This window comes from Salmo salar, chromosome ssa13 (genome assembly GCF_905237065.1).
Source record: "Salmo salar chromosome ssa13, Ssal_v3.1, whole genome shotgun sequence".
Lineage (NCBI taxonomy): Eukaryota > Metazoa > Chordata > Actinopteri > Salmoniformes > Salmonidae > Salmo > Salmo salar.
In genome coordinates, this window is record NC_059454.1 from 26,316,326 (window position 1) to 26,334,315 (window position 17,990).

Genomic DNA, 17,990 nt, shown 5'->3' on the forward strand with positions numbered 1-17,990 from the left:
TTGGGCCAAAAACAGTCAATGAACATTATGATTGACAGTGAAATTGAGTAATATAATTGTTTCCTTGACGCGCGGTGGGGAGAGTTTGTGGTTGACATTATAAACATTTTAGGAGGTTATTTAACTCATGGAATTGAAGTGATGCATTTGGTCCGCTGTAGCGTGAGCTGCGCATGCGTGACTTTAAGATTCTGACCCGCAAGAAGAAACCGCTGGTAAGCTAAATTTAGTCCCAAATTGATCAGCTAATATGCATGTATATTGCTTTGACGTGCCTGCAATAAGCGCTACAGAATCCTGAAACTATAACGCTTGCAGATGGTAAGAGAATTTGTAATTTTCTTGCGGTTGACATCCAGCATGCATGAACATAATTAGTCATAAAGCTATTTGGTATCGCAAATCATTTAAGAATTCAATATATTCTGTCATTCGATAGCCTACATCAGGTTTCCAGAGAACTAACGGTCCGCAACATAATAGGGATTTTATTTTTCTCGCCTGAATGTCATGAAACGATGTCATTCATTCGAAATCTTGCCAGGATTTCTTTTTACATTTTCACAAATTGTATTATTTTTTTTTCTCAAATAGCTTCAAGGATTTCTGATCCTCCGCCATTTTACTGCTGAATTGCTGTGTTTTTGTTAAATTAATAATATAATTATTTTGCTTTGTGGCTCTACTTTCCCTTGTTATTCGAAGAGGAGCGTTGTCAAATTGCAGAAAGGTCATAATAGCTCAATTAAATTATTTTAAAAGAAATCATTCCTTGAATGTACTTTATCACCGATGTCAAGTGAGACTAAAATTCAATAATTACATTTTTAAGGTTTCCTCACAATGCAGAGAAACACAGCATTATTATTGATAAAATGAGAAGAATGGCAACATATCTGTACAGGAAATTGTCCAATGTATTTAGCTGTTTAGTGGTAATAGAGAACAAGACTGGATGCAGGGGATGCATAATATGGGGAGTACATCTGAATCCTGTAACCTTTCTGGCATTCAGGACCCATAGCACTCTATATTCCAATGTCACTTCAGCTGTCATTCTAATCCTAATAAATATGTGAAATTGTGATGGTTAAACTGACATCATTATGATCTTTTTTTCAGAGGCAGTAAGTGAAGTCTGCCATGAGTGCCAAAGTGGAGCTGGATGTTTCAGCCAAAGAAGCAGATCCCAATCCTCCCACTGACTCCAGTGATGCCCTCTCCTCCAATGACAGCCTGTTGAAGAAGACACACCCACAGACCACCACAGCACTCATCCTGCCAGGTGAGATAAGGCCACCATGAATCTCCTGGAGCTAATGTATTGCACCCAGAACATTCTTCAACTCAGAGATATGCTGCACAGTGTCCTAAGTTTAGACAAAACAGAGGGGGGTACATACTACCCTCCTACTAGTTTCACGCAGCTACATATCACATTCGCTCAGAACTTAGAAGACTGGCCCCTCTCTCCCCAGCCCCTGTTCCCAGTACACAGAAGGTGGAGGTCTCTCCGGGTGCTGCTGAGGCAGATAATGGAGCCACAGCTGGAGAGGTGGAAAACCCCACTCTAGCCCCCCAGGTTGGGGGAACCTGTAGCATCGTCCATGTACTGGAGTGGAAAGAAGGGATGGCCATCTTACCCAGCAGCAACCTTAAGGTGAATGACATCTGATGGCCATTGTATGTTATTATAAGCATAGGGTTCTCTAGTATTAAGCATTGTTGGAGTAAAGAGGCCAGCCAGCCTGGCCTCATAGAATAGACGTAACATAGTATATGTAAATCCGGAACACTGAAATTAGAATAATATGTTCAGTTCGGTATGGTTACGTAAGACAAGACAGAAGGCTACTTAGGGCAAAAACGTAAGTAAGGTGGGTGGTTGGTTGGTTTGGCGCATAAAGCGAATGTTTAGCAACCCAAAGGTTGCTTGTTCAAAATTCATCATGGACAACTTTAGCTAATTAGCAACTACTTAATACTTTTTGCTACTTTGCAACTTCTTAGCATGTTAGCTAACCTTTTATCCTTAACCCCTAGCCAAACTGTTAGCCACCTAGCTAACGTTAGCCACAACAAATTGGAATTCATAACATCATACATTTTGCAAATGTATAACATATTGTATGAATTTTAATTTGTAACATATTCTACAAATTCGTAACATTTCATACAAATTGTAATTTGTAACATATCATACGGCAGGTAGCCTAGTGGTTAGAGCGTTGGGGTAGTTACCGAGAGGTTGCTAGATCGAATCCCCAAGCTGACAAGGTAAAAATCTGTTGTTCTGCCCCTGAACAAGGCAGTCAACCCACTGTTCCTATGCCGTCATTGTAAATAAGAATTTGTTCTTAACTGACTTGCCTAGTTAAATAATGGTTAAATAAAAATAAATAAATTATGAAATGGACATCCACAAATGAATGCATACAAAACATAACATGTCATAATAATTTGGAGTGTCCTGGATTTACCCCTGAGTCCAGGTTGTCTATGCACATGGTTGAAGTACAGTATGTGTATTTTTCAGTTCTGTGTGAGTGACTGTGGAACACTGGAGATGATCAGCCAAGGGAAAATCAGCAGTGCTGAACCAGCAGTAATGGTGTCTGGGAAAATACCTGACTCCAAAAACAGGCCAACTAACAAAACAGGTAGGCTACTGGAAATTAGGAATTTCTGTGTTTTTCTGCAGATGAACAGTCCCTTAACTAAATCCTAATGGAAATGATCTAGCTAGTGAACTAGCAAGTTCACAACTCATATTTAATTCCAGAAATATCCTCAAAAACGATTTGCTATACTGTATGCAATCCTTTCCTAATCCCAACCTGATATAATGCCTCCGACTGTGTGATCACTCTCTCCGTAGCCGATGTGAGTAAGACCTTTAATCAGGTCAACATTCACAAGGCCACAGGGCCAGATGGATTACCGGACAGGTACTGCGAGCATGCGATGACCAACTGTCAAGTGTCTTCACTGACATTTTCAACCTATCTCTGACCAAGTCTGTAATACCTACATGTTTCAAGCAGACCACCATAGTCCCTGTGCCCAAGAACGCCATGGTAACCTGCCTAAATGACTACCGACCCGTAGCACTCACGTCTGTAGCCATTAAGTGCTTTTAAAGGCTGGTCATGGCTCACATTAACACCATCATCCCAGAAACCCTATACCCACCTCAATACCGCCTCAACAGATCCACGGATGACGCGATCTCCAATGCACTCCACACTGCCCTTTCCCACCTGGACAAAAGGAACACCTACGTGAGAATGCTATTCATTGACTACAGCTCAGTGTTCAACACCATAGTGCCCTCAAAACTATTACTAAGCTAAGGACCCTGGGACTAAACACCTCCCTCTGCAACTGGATCCTGGAGTTCCTGACGGGCCGCCCCCAGGTGGTAAGGGTAGGCAACAACGCATCTGCCACCCTGACCCTCGACACGGGGCCCCTCAGGGGAAGTGTTTAGTCCCCTCCTGTACTCCCTGTTCACCCACGACTCCATTCACATCGACAGGGCTGTAGTGGAGTGGGTCGGCTGTAGTGGAGTGGGTCGAGAGCTTCAAGTTCCTTGTCGTCCACATCACTAACTATCATGGTCCAAACACTTCAAGTCAGTCTTGAAGATGGCACGACAACACCTATTACCCCTCAGGAAACTAAAAAGATTTGGCATGGGTCCTCAGATCCTCAAAAAGTTATACAGCTGCACCATCGAGAGATTCCTGACTGGTTGCATCACCGCTTGATTTGGCAACTGCTCGGCAACCGACCGCAAGGCGCTACAGAGGGTAGTGGTTACGGCCCAGTACATCACTGGGGCCAAGCTTCCTGCCATCCAGGACCTCTATACCAGGCAGTGTCAGAGGAAGGCCCTAGAAATTGTCAGACTCCAGCCACTCTAGTCATAGACTGTTCTCTCTGTTACCGCACAGGAAGCGGTTCCGGAGAACCATGTCTAGGTCCAAAAGGCTCCTTAACAGATTCTACCCCCAAGCCATTAGACTGCTAAACAGTCAAATGCATACAAAAACAGAAATCACTTATTTACATAAGTATTCAGACACTTTGCTATGAGACTCGAAATTGAGCTCAGGTGCATCCTTTTTCCATTGATCATCCTTGAGATGTTTCTACAACTTGATTGGAGTCCACCTGTGGTAAATTCAATTGATTGGACTTAATATGGAAAGGCACACACCTTTCTATATAAGGTATCACAGCTGACAGTGCATGTCAGAGCAAAAACCAAGCCATGAGGTCGAAGGAATTGTCCTTAGAGCTCCAAGACAGGATTGTGTTGAGGCACAGATCTGGGAAAGGGTACCAACAATGTCTGCAGCATTGTAGGTCCCCAAGACACAGTGGCCTCCATCATTCTAAAATGGAAGAAGTTTGGAACCACAAAGACTCTTCCTAGAGCTGGCCGCCCGGCCAAACTGAGCAATCGGTGGAGAAGGGCCTTGGTCAGGGAGGTGACCAAGAACCCAATGGTCAAAATGACAGAGCTCCAGTGTTCCTCTGTGGAGATGGGAGAACCTTCCAGAAGGACAACCATCTCTGCAGCACTCCACCAATCAGGCCTTTATGGTAGAGTGGCTCGACGGAAGCCACACTTCAGTAAAAGGCACATGACAGCCAGCTTGGAGTTTGCCAAAAGGCACCTAAAGGACTCTCAGACCATGAGAAACAAGATTCTCTGGTCTGATGAAACCAAGTTTGAACTCTATGGCCTGAATGCCAAGCGTCACTTCTGGAGGAAACCTGCCACCATCCCTACGGTGAAGCATGGTGGTGGCAGCATGCTGTGGGGATGTTTTTCAGCGGCAAGACTGGGAGACTAGTCAGGATCAAGGGAAAGATGAATGGAGCAAAGTACAGAAAGATCCTTGATGACAACCTGCTCCAGAATGCTCAGGACCTCAGACTGGGGCTAAGGTTCACCTTCCAACAGGACAACCACCCTAAGCACACATCCAAAATAACGCAGGAGTTGCTTTGGGACAAGTCTCAGAATGTCCTTGAGTGGCCCAGCCAGAGCCCGGACATGAATCCGATCGAACGTCTCTGGAAAGACCTGAAAATAGCTGTGCAGCAATGCTCCCCATCCAACCTGACAGAGCTTGAGAGGATCTGCAGAGAAGAATGGGAGAAACTTCCCAAATACAGGTGTGCCAAGCTTGTAGTGTCATACCCAAGAAAACTCGAGGCTGTAAACACTGCCAAAGTACTGAGTAAAGGATCTGAATACTTATGTATATGTGATATTTCAGTTTATTTTTAATACATTTGCAAAAATGTCTAAAAACCTGATTTTGCTTTATCATTATGGGGTATTGTGTGTAGATTGATGAGGGGAAAAAACGATTTCATCCATTTTAGAATAAGACTGTAACGTAACTGAAAGATTAGTAGAATCTGTGTGGGTAGCTGGACAGGTAGGATGACTGACAGTGAGGGTGAACAGGTGGTCACGGGCCAGGTGACAGAGGAATGGATGAGACTGAGGCAGGAATTCCTTTAACCATAACGTGGTATATTTACTGAGTAGTGTGGATTCATGGATGCACAGAACTTCTGGATTAGACAGAGTGAAGGAAGAGAAAGCAGCGCGATCAGGCGATGGCGATTTCCTCCTTTTATGGAGTGGAGATCTGTCGGACATTTCCACCTAACCTAATTAAAGCGCCCCTGGCCCAGCTGAGTAAGTGGCAATGAATTAAAGGATTATTCCACCAACTCCATGGGCCTTTTCTACAGTAACAAAATGTGGAAAAAGTCAAGGGGTCTGAATACTTCCCAAATGTACTGTATATCCTCGTTATTACTTTTTTCTTACTTTATTTTATTTTATTTTGTATTTAAATATTCTTATAGCAAATATTGTTTTACTTTAAAACAAATTCAGCATTGTTGGTTAAGGGTTTGTAAGCAAGCATTTCAAGGTATGCTTACTTACAAGCGCCGAATACCTGTTGTATTCGGCGCATGTGACAAATAAAATTTGATTTGATTCCATTGTAGATATGGTGTCTCCTCTCAGCTCTGTGGGTGGTGTGGCTGTGGAACAAGAGAGGCCCATCAAGATTGAGCCTAAGACCCAGGGAGGGCCAGGACAACAGGAGAGCTGTGATCCTATGGCACAGAGAACCTACCCAGAGCAGCTACGCAGGGAGCCTATGACTGACAAGTAAGTACTGAAGACTGAAGCCTTTCCACACTTTAGAAAGTTAATGTGTTATGAAAACATCCTTTTACCATAGAAAGTGCAATTCATGCTATATTAAAATCAAGGAACCATCATAAGCATACTGTGGATGCTCAGACACAAAACAAACAAACTACAGGAAGATATTAACCACCATGCAGAAGATGTAACGTGGGTCATAGGTAGCCTAAGGCAAAGCTTTGTAGTGGACTCAACTATTCTCTTATCTGTCCCTTAGGAGGGGAGGAGGCACAGATAAGATTCCCGGGGGCAGGGTAGCATCTCTGGACCCGGAGCTGCTGAAACCCATGAAGAAGAGGAAGAGGAAGGACTACCTGAGTCTGTCAGAGGAAGAATCTGAGCTGGATGGAATGGTGGGAAACGCTCGAGTGTCACTTCATCCCACATAAAGCGTGCACAATTCAGTAGTGTATTTTGTTGTTGTAATAAGTAAATGATCTCACATGTACGTGATGATGTTATGCATCAATATATTATTTTGTTCAGTACGACCATTCATAGTGTAGGCACTAGGTCTTTGTTGTCGTAAATCTGTGTGTTGTATTTGTGGTTCTAGGATTACTTGAAGACAGAAAGCAGACACAACAAAGCAGGTGAGAATCAGCTAAATTGTATATAAAAAATATTTATATTCAAGTCATATTTCTTTTGTGTCAGAACTCCCATAAGGTTTATGTTGTGTTTTCTGTCTGCACAACAGGTGCTGTTGAAGTCCATATTGGTCTGTGGACATGGGGACAGTATCTGGAGGAGACCAAAGCAGTGGCAGCTCCGGCCAAACTCTTTCAAGAGGTGGGTTTTATTCTCTTTGGGTACATACTAAATGTGAGAACAAAAGTTGATATTCTTTGCAAATTAAAGTGGGTGTGAGTGGGCATGTGGGCGTCCATGCATGTGTGTATGACTGCGTTTCTCACTATGCCCCCTGTATTTTCAGTCTCAGAGAGTCCCGCAGTGCAAAAGCAGCTTCCGCCAGGGCATGAAGTTAGAGGGCATCGACCCCCAGCACCCCTCCATGTACTTTGTTCTGACTGTGGCTGAGGTACTGTGTGCATCGCTGCTCAACCTACAGTCGCATGCTCTTTGAGGTTTGCTTCTACCTCTCTCCCTGTCCTGACTGCTTTGCTTCATACACACTACACACCCTGATTTGATGAATCACAGAGAGAGATATAAAGGAAGAGACAGGAAGAGAGGAATCCACATAACTGGGGAAGGACACGGAGAGAGACTTGGGGAGACATGGTTTGACTCCTGTCTGTCTTCTCCTGTCTGTAGGTTTGTGGCTACAGGCTGCGTCTCCATTTTGACGGCTACTCAGACTGTCATGACTTCTGGGTAAATGCCAACTGCCCCGACATCCACCCGGCGGGATGGTGTGAGAGCACTGGACACAAACTCTACACCCCCAAAGATAAGAGTACACTAGGCTTTGGTTTGGGGTTGGGGTTGGGCTGCACTTTGGACACTGATTAGTTTTATGTTCACATTTTGAATGTGGCGCAGATCATTCGCCCAAGCATCTAAAGTATGTAATTCATAAAGTAACTCATGAGAATGTCCTTATTGGAGTAGTGGTCCAGGAAAATGTCCACATCATATGTTTGTGTCTGTTTGTGCCACAGGCTGCAAAGAGGAGGAGTTCTCCTGGGCCAGCTACCTGAAAATGAGTAAAGCACAAGTTGCCCCTAAAGAGGTGTTTGCCAGCCCTGGAAGAGTAAGTCTAAGCACGACTCTTATCCTCAATCAGTGGTATGCATCTGCCTGAAGTAAGTAACTGTAAGCGGCTAATGTGGTGTGTTTGTGTTGGTGGCCCCCTGGTCAGACGGATACGGAGTGTGGTTTTGAGGTGGGCATGAAGCTGGAGGCAGTCGACCGCATGAACCCCTCTCTCATTTGCGTGGCGACCGTGACTGACGTGGTGGACGACCGCTTCCTGGTTCACTTTGATAACTGGGACGACACGTACGACTACTGGTGAGGCCATTTTTCATGTCATTTTCATGGCTTCTCTAAATTATGAACAGTGTTGTTTTACTAGCCATGATGCCATGATTTAAATTCTAATCTGATTGGTTGATGTTGCATTACCCCATCCAGGTGTGATGCCAGCAGTCCATACATCCATCCTATTGGCTGGTGCCAAGAGAGGAGCCTCCCCCTCACGCCGCCTCAAGGTGACTGACAAAGTTCTAAGATATGACTATAGGTCTAATAAGTGAACTATAAGGAATGCAGTGGAATTTCACACACACCTATGAGCTAGATCCCATGTGCCCCGTCTGTCCTGTCAGATTACCCAGACCCAGGCAGGTTCTCCTGGCCAAGGTACCTCGACGAGACTGGCTCTACCGCCGTGTCTGCTGAGGCCTTTAAAGTGGTGAGTACTAAAGACTTGTTGCAATGTCATGAACATGGGTGAATACATTTTATTTGACTTGAATCCTTTTTGGTGGGGTAAAGTGTAGTTGTGAACATAATTACTGTTATGAGGTAATGAGTTGAAATTAGATTAACTATAGGGACTGATTTGAGGTTAAGTGGCGCTGTGTGATGATGATGTGAACCTCCCCTCTGCAGCGTCCTGCCCATTGCTTCCAGGCTGAGATGAAGCTGGAGGTGGTGGACAAAAGGAGCCCCGGCCTGATCCGGGTGGCCACAGTGGAGGAGGTCGACACCCACCGCATTAAGGTCAACCAGTAGTGTGTGTGTGTTAGGGATGCACGGGTCAGCTGTTTGATCACCCACCTGCAATTGCAAATGACCCTTCCGCAACTGTCCGACTATACACTGAGTGTACAAAACATTAAGCTGCTATTGCCATGACATAAACTGACCAGGTGAATCCAGGTGAAGGATACAGTGCATTCGGAAAGTATTCAGACCCCTTGACTTTTTACACACTTTGTTACGTTACAGCCTGATACAATTTCATTAAAAACATTTTTTTTCCCTCATCGATCTACACGCAATACCCCATAATGACAATGCAAAAACTTTTTTGCAAATGTGTTTATAAAAACCCCCCAGAAATATCACATTTACATAAGTATTCACACCCTTTATTCAGTACTTTGTTGAAGCACCTTTGGCAGCGATTACAGCCTCAAGTCTTCTTAGTTATGACGCTAGAAGCTTGGCACACCTGTATTTGGGGAGTTTATCCCATTCTTCTCTGTAGATTCTGTCAGGTTGGATGGAGAGTGTCACTGCACAGCTATTTTCAGGTCTCTCCAGAGATGTTTGATCGGATTCAAGTCCGGACTCTGACTGGGCAACTCAAGGACATTGAGAATTGTCCCGAAGCCACTCCTGCGTTGTCTTGGCTGTGTGCTTAGGGTCGTTGTCCTGTTGGAAGGTGAACCTTAGCCCCAGTCTGAGGTCCTGAGCGCTCTGGAGCAGGTTTTCATCAAGGATCTCTCTGTACTTTGCTTCGTTCATCTTTCCCTCGATCCTGACTAGTCTCCCAGTCCCTAGCTCCGAACGAAATCCCCACAGCATGATGCTGCCACCACCATACTTCACCGTAGGGATGGTGCCAGGTTTCCTCCAGACATGACACTTGGCATTCAGGCCAAAGAGTTCAATCTTGGTTTCATCAGACCAGAGAATCTTGTTTCTCATGGTCAGAGTCCTTTAGGTGCCTTTTGGCAAACTCCAAGTGGGCTGTCATGTGCCTTTTACTGAGGAGTGGCTTCCGTCTGGCCACTCTACCATAAAGGCCTGATTGGTGAAGTGCTCCAGAGATGGTTGTCCTTCTGGAAGTTTCTCCCATCTCCACAGAGGAACTCTGTAGCTCTGTCAAGGCGACCATCGGGTTCTTGGTCACATCCCTGACCAAGGCCCTTCTACCCCGATTGCTCAGTTTGGCCGGGTGGCCAGCTCTAGGAAGTGACTTGGTGGTTCCAAACTTCTTCCATTCAAGAATAATGGCGGCACTGTGGTCTTGAGGACCTTCAATGCTGCAGACATATTTTGGCACCCTTACCCAGCTATGTGCCTTGACACAATCCTGTCTCTGAGTTCTACCGACAATTCCTTGGCTTGGTTTTTGCTCTGACATGCACTGTAAACCGTGGGACCTTATATAGACAGGTGTGTGCCTTTCCATATCAAGTCAAATCAATTGAATTTACCACAGGTGGACTCCAATCAAGTTGTAGAAACACCTCAAGGATGATCAATTGAAGCAGGATGTACCTGAGCTCAATTTCGAGGCTCATAGCAAAGGGTCTGAATACTTATGTAAATAATTAATTCAATTCCATCAAATGTATTTATAAAGCCCTTTTTATATCAGCTGATGTCACAAAGTGCTGTACAGAAACCTATCCTAAAACCCCAAACAGCAAGCAATGCAGATGTAGAAGCACGGTGGCTAGGAAAAACTCCCTAGAAAGGCTGGAACCTAGGAAGACACCTAGAGAGGAAGCAGGCTCTGAGGGGTGGACAGTCCTCTTCTGGCTGTGCCGGGTGGCAGGTAGCGTAGTGGTTAGAGTGTTGGACTAGTAAACGAAAGGTTGCAAGATTAAATCCCCGAGCTGACAAGGTAAAAATCTGTCGTTCTGCCCCTGAACAAGGCAGTTAACCCACTGTTCCTAGGCCGTCATTGAAAATAAGAATTTGTTGTTAACTGACTTGCCTAGTTAAATAAAGGTAAAATATATATATTTTTGTAATTCATTTTTTTTTTTTTATATATATATACATTTGCAAAACTTTCTAAAAACCTGTTTTAGTTTTGTCATAATGGGGTATTTTGTGCAGATTGAGGACACTTTTGAATTAAATACATTTTAGAATAAGGCTGTAACCTATCAGAATCTGGAAAAAGTCAAGAGGTCTGAATACTTTCCGAATGCACTGTATGATCCCATATTGATGTCACTTGTTAAATCCACTTCAATCAGTGTAGATGAAGGGGAGGAGACCGGTTAAAGAAGGATTTTTAAGCCTTGAGACAATTGAGACATGGATTGTGTATATGTGCCATTCAGAGGGTGAATGGGCAAGACAAAACTATATAAGTGCCTTTGAATGGTGTATGGTAGTAGGTCCCTGGTGCACCGGTTTGTGTGAAGAACTGCAACGCTGCTGGGTTTTTCACGCTCAACAGTTTCCCGTGTGTATCAAGAATGCTCTACCACCCAAAGGACATCCAGCCAATTTGACAGAACTGTGTGAAGCATTGGAGTCAACATGGGCCAGCATCCCTGTGGAAAGCTTTCGGCACCTTGTTGAGTCCATGCACCGACGAATTGAGGCAGTTCTGAGGGGAGGAACTCAATATTAGGAAGGTGTTCCTCATTTTTGGTATACTCAGTGTATGTGATAAAGTGAAAATCTGAGGCCCGCACTCGACCCTAACCCACATACAGTTGAAGTCGGAAGTTTACATACACTTTTTCAACCACTCCACACATTTCTTGTTAACAAACTATAGTTTTGGCAAGTCGGTTAGGACATCTACTTTGTGCATGACACAAGTAATTTTTCCAACAATCGTTTACAGACAGATTATTTCACTTATAATTCACTGTATCACCATTCCAGTGGGTCAGAAGTTTACATACACTAAGTTGTCTGTGCCTTTAAACAGCTTGGAACATTCCAGAATATGATGTCATGGCTTTAGAAGCTTCTGATAGGCTAATTGACATAATTTGAGTCAATTGGAGGTGTACCTGTGGATGTATTTCAAGGCCTACCTTCAAACTCAGTGCCTCTTTGCTTGACATCATGGGAAAATCAAAAGAAATCATCCAAGACCTCAGAAAAAAAATTGTAGACCTCCACAAGTCTGGTTCATCCTTGGGAGCAATTTCCAAATGCCTGAAGGTACCACGTTCATCTGTACAAACAATAGTACACAAGTATAAACACAAGCAGCCGTCATACCACTCAGGAAGGAGATGCATTCTGTCTCCTAGAGATGAACGTGCTTTGGTGCGAAAAGTGCAAATCAATCCCAGAACAACAGCAAAGGACCTTGTGAAGATGCTGGAGGAAACAGCAACAAAAGTATCTATATCCACAGTAAAACGAGTCCTATCTCGACATGACCTGAAAGGCCGCTGAGCAAGGAAGAAGCCACTGCTCCAAAACCGGGATTAAAAAAGCCAGACTATGGTTTGCAACTGCACACGCAGACAAAGATCGTACTTTTTGGAGAAATGTCCTCTGGTCTGATGAAACAAAAATAGAACTGTTTGGCCATAATGATCATCGTTATGTTTGGAGGAAAAGGGGGGAGGCTTGCAAGCCTAAGAACACCATCCCAACCGTGAAGAACGGGGGTGGCAGCATCATGTTGTGGGGGTGCTTTGCTGCAGGAGGGACTGGTGCACTTCTCAAAATAGATGTCATCATGAGGGAGGACATTATATGGATATATTGAAGCAACATCTCGACATCAGTCAGGAAGTTAAAGCTTGGTCGCAAATGGGTCTTCCAAATGGACAATGACCCCAAGCATACTTCCAGAGTTGTGGCAAAATGGCTTAAGGACAACAACGTCAAGGTATTGGAGTGGCCATCCATCACAAAGACCTGACCTCAATCTTATAGAAAATTTGTGGGCAGAACTGAAAATGTGTGTGCGAGCAAGGAGGCCTACAAACCTGACTCAGTTACACCAGCTCTGTCAGGAGGAATGGGCCAAAATTCCCCCAACTTATTGTGGGAAGCTTGTGGAAGGCTACCTGAAACGTTTGACCCAAGTTAAACAATTTAAAGGCAATGCTACCAAATACTAATTGAGTGTATGTAAACTTCTGACCCACTGGGAATGTGATGAAAGAAATAAAAGCTGAAATAAATCATTCTCTTTACTATTATTCTGACATTTCACATTCTTCAAATAAAGTGGTGATCCTAACTGACCTAAGACAGGGAATTTGTACTAGGTTTAAATGTCAGAAATTGTGAAAAACGGAGTTCAAATGTATTTGGCTAAGGTGTATGTAAACTTCCGACTTCAACTGTATATAGAAAATGCGCTGTACAGTTCCCTTTTTTTCTCTTGAACAATGACGTTTTTCTTCAACATTTCTTAATTTATTTATTGAATATTTAGGTCTATTGAACAGTATCCTAATGTTTTTCTTAAACAAAAAATGTCAAACAATTTCCTAAATTGTCGCCTTGCGCATGGTTTTTATGGCCAAGTTCCCAAAAGCATTTGGGGATTGCCGTGTATTTGGCGCTCGTTAGTCCCTAAAGCTTAGACTTATGCACTTGTGCCAGATAAAAAAGAACGAAAGAAAAACCTCAAAGTAGCCTATAGATATGAATGATACAAATATGTTTTTATTTTATACAGTGTCTTTTTTTGTTACCAGCCCTTCTTCCACACAATATTTCATGACCCTAAACCCGCCCGCCTGTGGATATAACGTGGGGACTACAGGTTATGAGTCAATCTGCGCATCCCTGCTGTGCGTGCGTGTGTCTTGCGGTTGTATGTGCCAGTGCCACTACTACACTCCCGTAACTAGGTCATACTCCCACAGATCCATTTTGATGGCTGGAGTCATATGTATGATGAGTGGATGGACTCGGACCACCCTGACACCCACCCGGTCGGCTGGTGTGAGAGTACGGGTCACCCGCTAAAAATCCCACCCCCTGAGTCCAACAAAACCCAACACCTTGGTAACAGATACCATATTTCTCTGACTCTACTTCACCTTGATATGAGTGCTTACATGTTCGGTTTGATGACGTTGAGCTCTGTGTTTGTTTGTGTGTGTGTTTTAATAAGACCCCAGGGAACCTGCAACCACAGGCCAGTCCAGTTTCTCCTCCATGCCTTGCAAAGTAATCAGCCACTCCAGATCCACCAAGTACAGCTTCCATCACAGGTCAGTAGGCACTAGAAACAGGTCTCTGAAATGCCTATGAAGCAGTAAATGTGAGTAGATGTGTTCCATACCAACCTTATGAATATGCTATCATGATGTTATAATGAAGTCAAACCTACTTTTTGAAACAGGAAGTGTCCGACGCCTGGATGTGATGGCTCGGGTCATGTGACTGGGCGGTTCACAGCGCATCACTGTCTGTCAGGCTGCCCATTGGCTGAGCGAAACCAGGGCAGACTCAAAACCGACCTATCAGATACAGAGGGGAGCGGAGCCAAGCGGAACATCTTAATCTTTGGCCAAAGGACCAAAAAGTCCCGGTACCATGGCAGGTAAGCCTCATGTTAACAGTGGCTAAGGCTGTTATAGTCGTAGTGGTATATTGCTGTAACCTATGCTACTGTAGCCCCCCTTCTCACCAGTTTCTCTCTTTCTCTATTATCAGGATTGGTCGTCCCCCAAAGTATAGAAAAAGCCAGCATAGAGGTTACCAGAGTGAGTATCACAGTTTTATGCTCTGCACACAGTACACATACAAACTGTATCCATTTATGTCTATGGCCACACTCTGATTATATATAGCCTCAGTATGAGTTTACTGCATCCTATATACAGTATTCTGTGTGTATGTGTTACATGCGTTAATATGTGTGATTTTGTGTGTGCTGACGTATATGTATGTGTTTTCCTGTGTTGCAGCGATAGCCACAGAGGGTATGTGCCCGTCTCTGTTCATGTCTGCCCTGTCGGCCCACCCGGACCGAACCCTGTCTCTGTGCTGGGAGCAACACTGCAAACTGCTGCCGGGCGTCCAGGGCATCCATGCTACACAGGTGGCAGCATGGACCGTGGAGGAGGTGAGAGCTGTAAAACTCACCCAGAGGTTAAAGTTCTCCATCACTGCAACGGATTCCCAGTTTGAGGGGGGATTATGATTTTGGGTTAAGAATACATAAAAACACTCTGAACATCTAAAACTAGACAAAACGTATGTAGGCAGGATAATGAACCTATAATGAACCTTTTCAAATAAAATGGATGCACTCACTACTTACTGTAAATCGCTCTGCATAACAGCGTCTGCTAAATGACTAAAATGTTAATAACTGCCCCTTTTCTGGCCCATAAATGGATTTTGACAAACACATCGGTCGTAAAAAATCTGTGCGGCCCTCCGTGGAATTTTGAAATCCTGATGCGGCCCTCAAGCTGATATCGACTTGCTTTAACCCCTGCACTTACCCCTATTTATCTTTTGGCTTCAACAAACGGGTGAATCAGAGTACATTGATAACTCTTTGTGTTCTGTGTAACAGGTCTTTGGATTTGTCCAGAAACTGACTGGTTGTGAAGAACAAGCCTGTGTCTTCAAAGAGGAAGTGAGTACAATGTTAATTGATAATTAAGTATGAAGTAATGAAACCAACAAGAGACCATTTAGAACAGCTAAGTTAAGTCATTTAAGTTGCATTCTGTTGTCCTCTATTGTTGTTTTGTTTTTTATATTCCTGTGATTGAGTTTCTTGTATATTTCTCCTCAGATGATTGACGGGGAGGCCTTCCTATTACTGACACAAACTGACATCGTCAAAATCATGAACATCAAACTTGGTCCCGCCCTCAAGATCTCCAACGCCATTTTAATGTTCAAGAGTATTGACGAAGGCCTCAAGTGATCCTGTCCCCACTCGGCCAGAGACTCCGCGACTAATCATCATGTGCCAAAATCATCCAGAACCCTACCCCTGTTATGTGTTTGGTGTTCAGTACCCATCAGAGAGAGAACAGGAGGGGGCTGAGAGATGAAAGTCGGGTGAGAGTGGAAAAGAGATGGGGACAGAACTGAGAAAAATAAAGAAAAAAACTGGGAAAAAGTGTAAGCAAATGTTTTTATAAGGTTGCTTCACTGCTCGTGCAATAAAATTGGTAAAATCTTACCTGAAAGTGTAAGGAGCGTCGAAAGATAAACTTTTGTCATTTATGCAAAATATATGGAATTATTTATGTGGGATGATGTTTTACTGCAATTTCTTGTCACAGATTTGAAATCCAGGGGGATTTTATGCTGCTGTTCCTATACTTGGTCACTAGATACAGCATATGGACCAGAAAAGGTTTAAAGTTTCTCAAGTATTGATCTTACATGAGATAAATTCAAAATCATGTTTAAAAATAGGAACTTTGTTTGGAACATTTGAAAGGTTTACATTTTCAGTCAGAAATATCAAGATATCCTTGGGATTTATTGTTTTGAATCATTTTTATATTTTATGTAGGTTTATGCACTGTTTTTAAATATAATCTTACAAGGGCTCCAGGATTCCTATAGCTATATTTCTCTCTGGTGGGCAAACTGTGTCACGATATTCTTCGATCAAAATCGTTCATTCCATATGTACAAATAAATGTCCAATTCAATCTCTTACTTGTCTTGACTTCAGTTGATTGGTGATGATGAAGTAAGTTCAATTCAAAATACTTGATCTTTATTAAATTGTGTATGTCTGCGCAGCGGGTAGTGCATACGGCAAGCGCTACTTTTTTGACTCATCACATAAGCTGCTGCTACTGTTTATCAATCCTGTTTCATAGTCATATTATTCCTAGTTATATGTACGTACAGTGCCTTCAGAAAGTATTCATACCCCTTGACTTATTCTACATTTTGTTGTATTACAGACTGAATTCAAAATGGATTAAATAGATTTTTGTGTATTAAACATGAAATACAGAAATATGTTATTTACATAAGTATTCACACCCCTGAGTCAATACATCACTTTTGGCAGTGATTACAGCTGTGAGCTTTTGGATTGTACAATATTTACCCATTATTCTTTTCAAAATGTTTCAAGCTCTGTCAAATTGGTTCTTGATCATTGCTAAACAACCATTTTAAGTCTTGCCATCGATTTTCAAGCAGATTTAAGACAAAACTGTAAATCGGCCACTCAGGAATATTCACTGCTTTCTTGGTAAGCAACTCCAGTGTATATTTAGCCTTGTGTTTATTGTCCTGCTGAAAAGTGACTTCATCTCCCAGTGTCTGGTGGAAAACAGACTGAACAAGGTTTTCCTCTAGGATTTTGCCTGTGCTTAGCTTCATTCCGGGTTTTTTTTCCTGAAAAATTCCCAAGTCCTTAACGATTACAAGCATACCCATAACATGATGCAGCCACCGCCATGCTTGAAAATATGGAGAGTGATATTCAGTAATGTGTTGTGTTGGATTTGCCCCAAACACAACACTTTGTACTCAGGACAAAATTTGTATTGCTTTGTCACATTTTTTGCAGTATGACTTTAGTGCCTTGTCGCAAACAGGAGGCATGTTTGGGAATATTATTTATTCTGTACAGGCTTCCTTCTTTTCAGTCTGTCAATTAGGTTAGTATTGTGGAGTAACCACAATGTTGTTGATCCATCCTCAGTTTTCTCCTATCACAGCCATTAAAGTCACCATTGGCCTCATGGTGAAATCCCTGCGCGGTTTCCTTCCTCTCCGGCAACTGAGTTAGTAAGGATGCCTGTAGTCTAAGGATGCCTGTAGTCTGATGTCTTTGTAGTGACTCGGTATATTGATACACCATCCAAAGTGTAATTAATGCTCAAAGGGATTAATTCTCAAAGTGTAACCATGCTCAAGGGGACATTCAATGTCTTCTTTTTTTGTTTTGTTTTTACCAATAGGTGCCCCTCTTCCCGAGGCATTGGAAAACCCCCCTGGTCTTTGTAGTTGAATCTGTGTTTGAAATTCACTGCTCAACTGAGGGACCTTGCAGATAATTGTATGTGTGAGGTACAGAGATGGGGTAGTCATTCAAAAATTATTTTAAGCACTATTATTGCACACGGAGTGAGTCTCTGCAACTTATTAT

General features: G+C 43.1%; 1 protein-coding gene across 2 annotated transcripts; it reads left to right on the forward strand.

The window, feature by feature from the left end:
* The first annotated feature begins 105 nt into the window (after nucleotides 1–105).
* Nucleotides 106–16,534, forward strand: LOC106566690 (lethal(3)malignant brain tumor-like protein 1). 2 transcript variants are annotated; one of them, XM_045693080.1, is made up of 22 exons: nucleotides 106–215; nucleotides 1,123–1,285; nucleotides 1,479–1,660; nucleotides 2,537–2,660; nucleotides 6,046–6,211; nucleotides 6,468–6,603; nucleotides 6,807–6,843; nucleotides 6,951–7,042; nucleotides 7,188–7,292; nucleotides 7,529–7,664; nucleotides 7,876–7,967; nucleotides 8,076–8,227; nucleotides 8,351–8,427; nucleotides 8,545–8,630; nucleotides 8,831–8,941; nucleotides 13,762–13,903; nucleotides 14,013–14,112; nucleotides 14,244–14,444; nucleotides 14,558–14,607; nucleotides 14,812–14,969; nucleotides 15,429–15,491; nucleotides 15,654–16,534. In XM_045693080.1, exons 2-22 carry the CDS (start codon nucleotides 1,144–1,146, stop codon nucleotides 15,786–15,788), a joined length of 2,487 nt encoding a protein of 828 aa, XP_045549036.1. In that variant the 5' UTR covers nucleotides 106–215; nucleotides 1,123–1,143; the 3' UTR covers nucleotides 15,789–16,534. The 2 variants fall into 2 exon arrangements, with proteins under 2 accessions (XP_045549036.1, XP_013990451.1); XM_014134976.2 differs by having other exon boundaries at nucleotides 197–321.
* Nucleotides 16,535–17,990: the final 1,456 nt, after the last annotated feature.

Excerpts from the sequence above, each read along its gene's own strand:
- LOC106566690 (XM_045693080.1), top strand. The coding sequence starts at position 1,144 with ATGAGTGCCAAAGTGGAGCTGGATGTTTCAGCCAAAGAAGCAGATCCC. Across the intron at positions 1,286-1,478 it reads CACAGCACTCATCCTGCCAG|CCCCTGTTCCCAGTACACAG; the intron begins GTGAGATAAGGC and ends CTCTCTCCCCAG. Across the intron at positions 1,661-2,536 it reads TACCCAGCAGCAACCTTAAG|TTCTGTGTGAGTGACTGTGG; the intron begins GTGAATGACATC and ends TGTATTTTTCAG.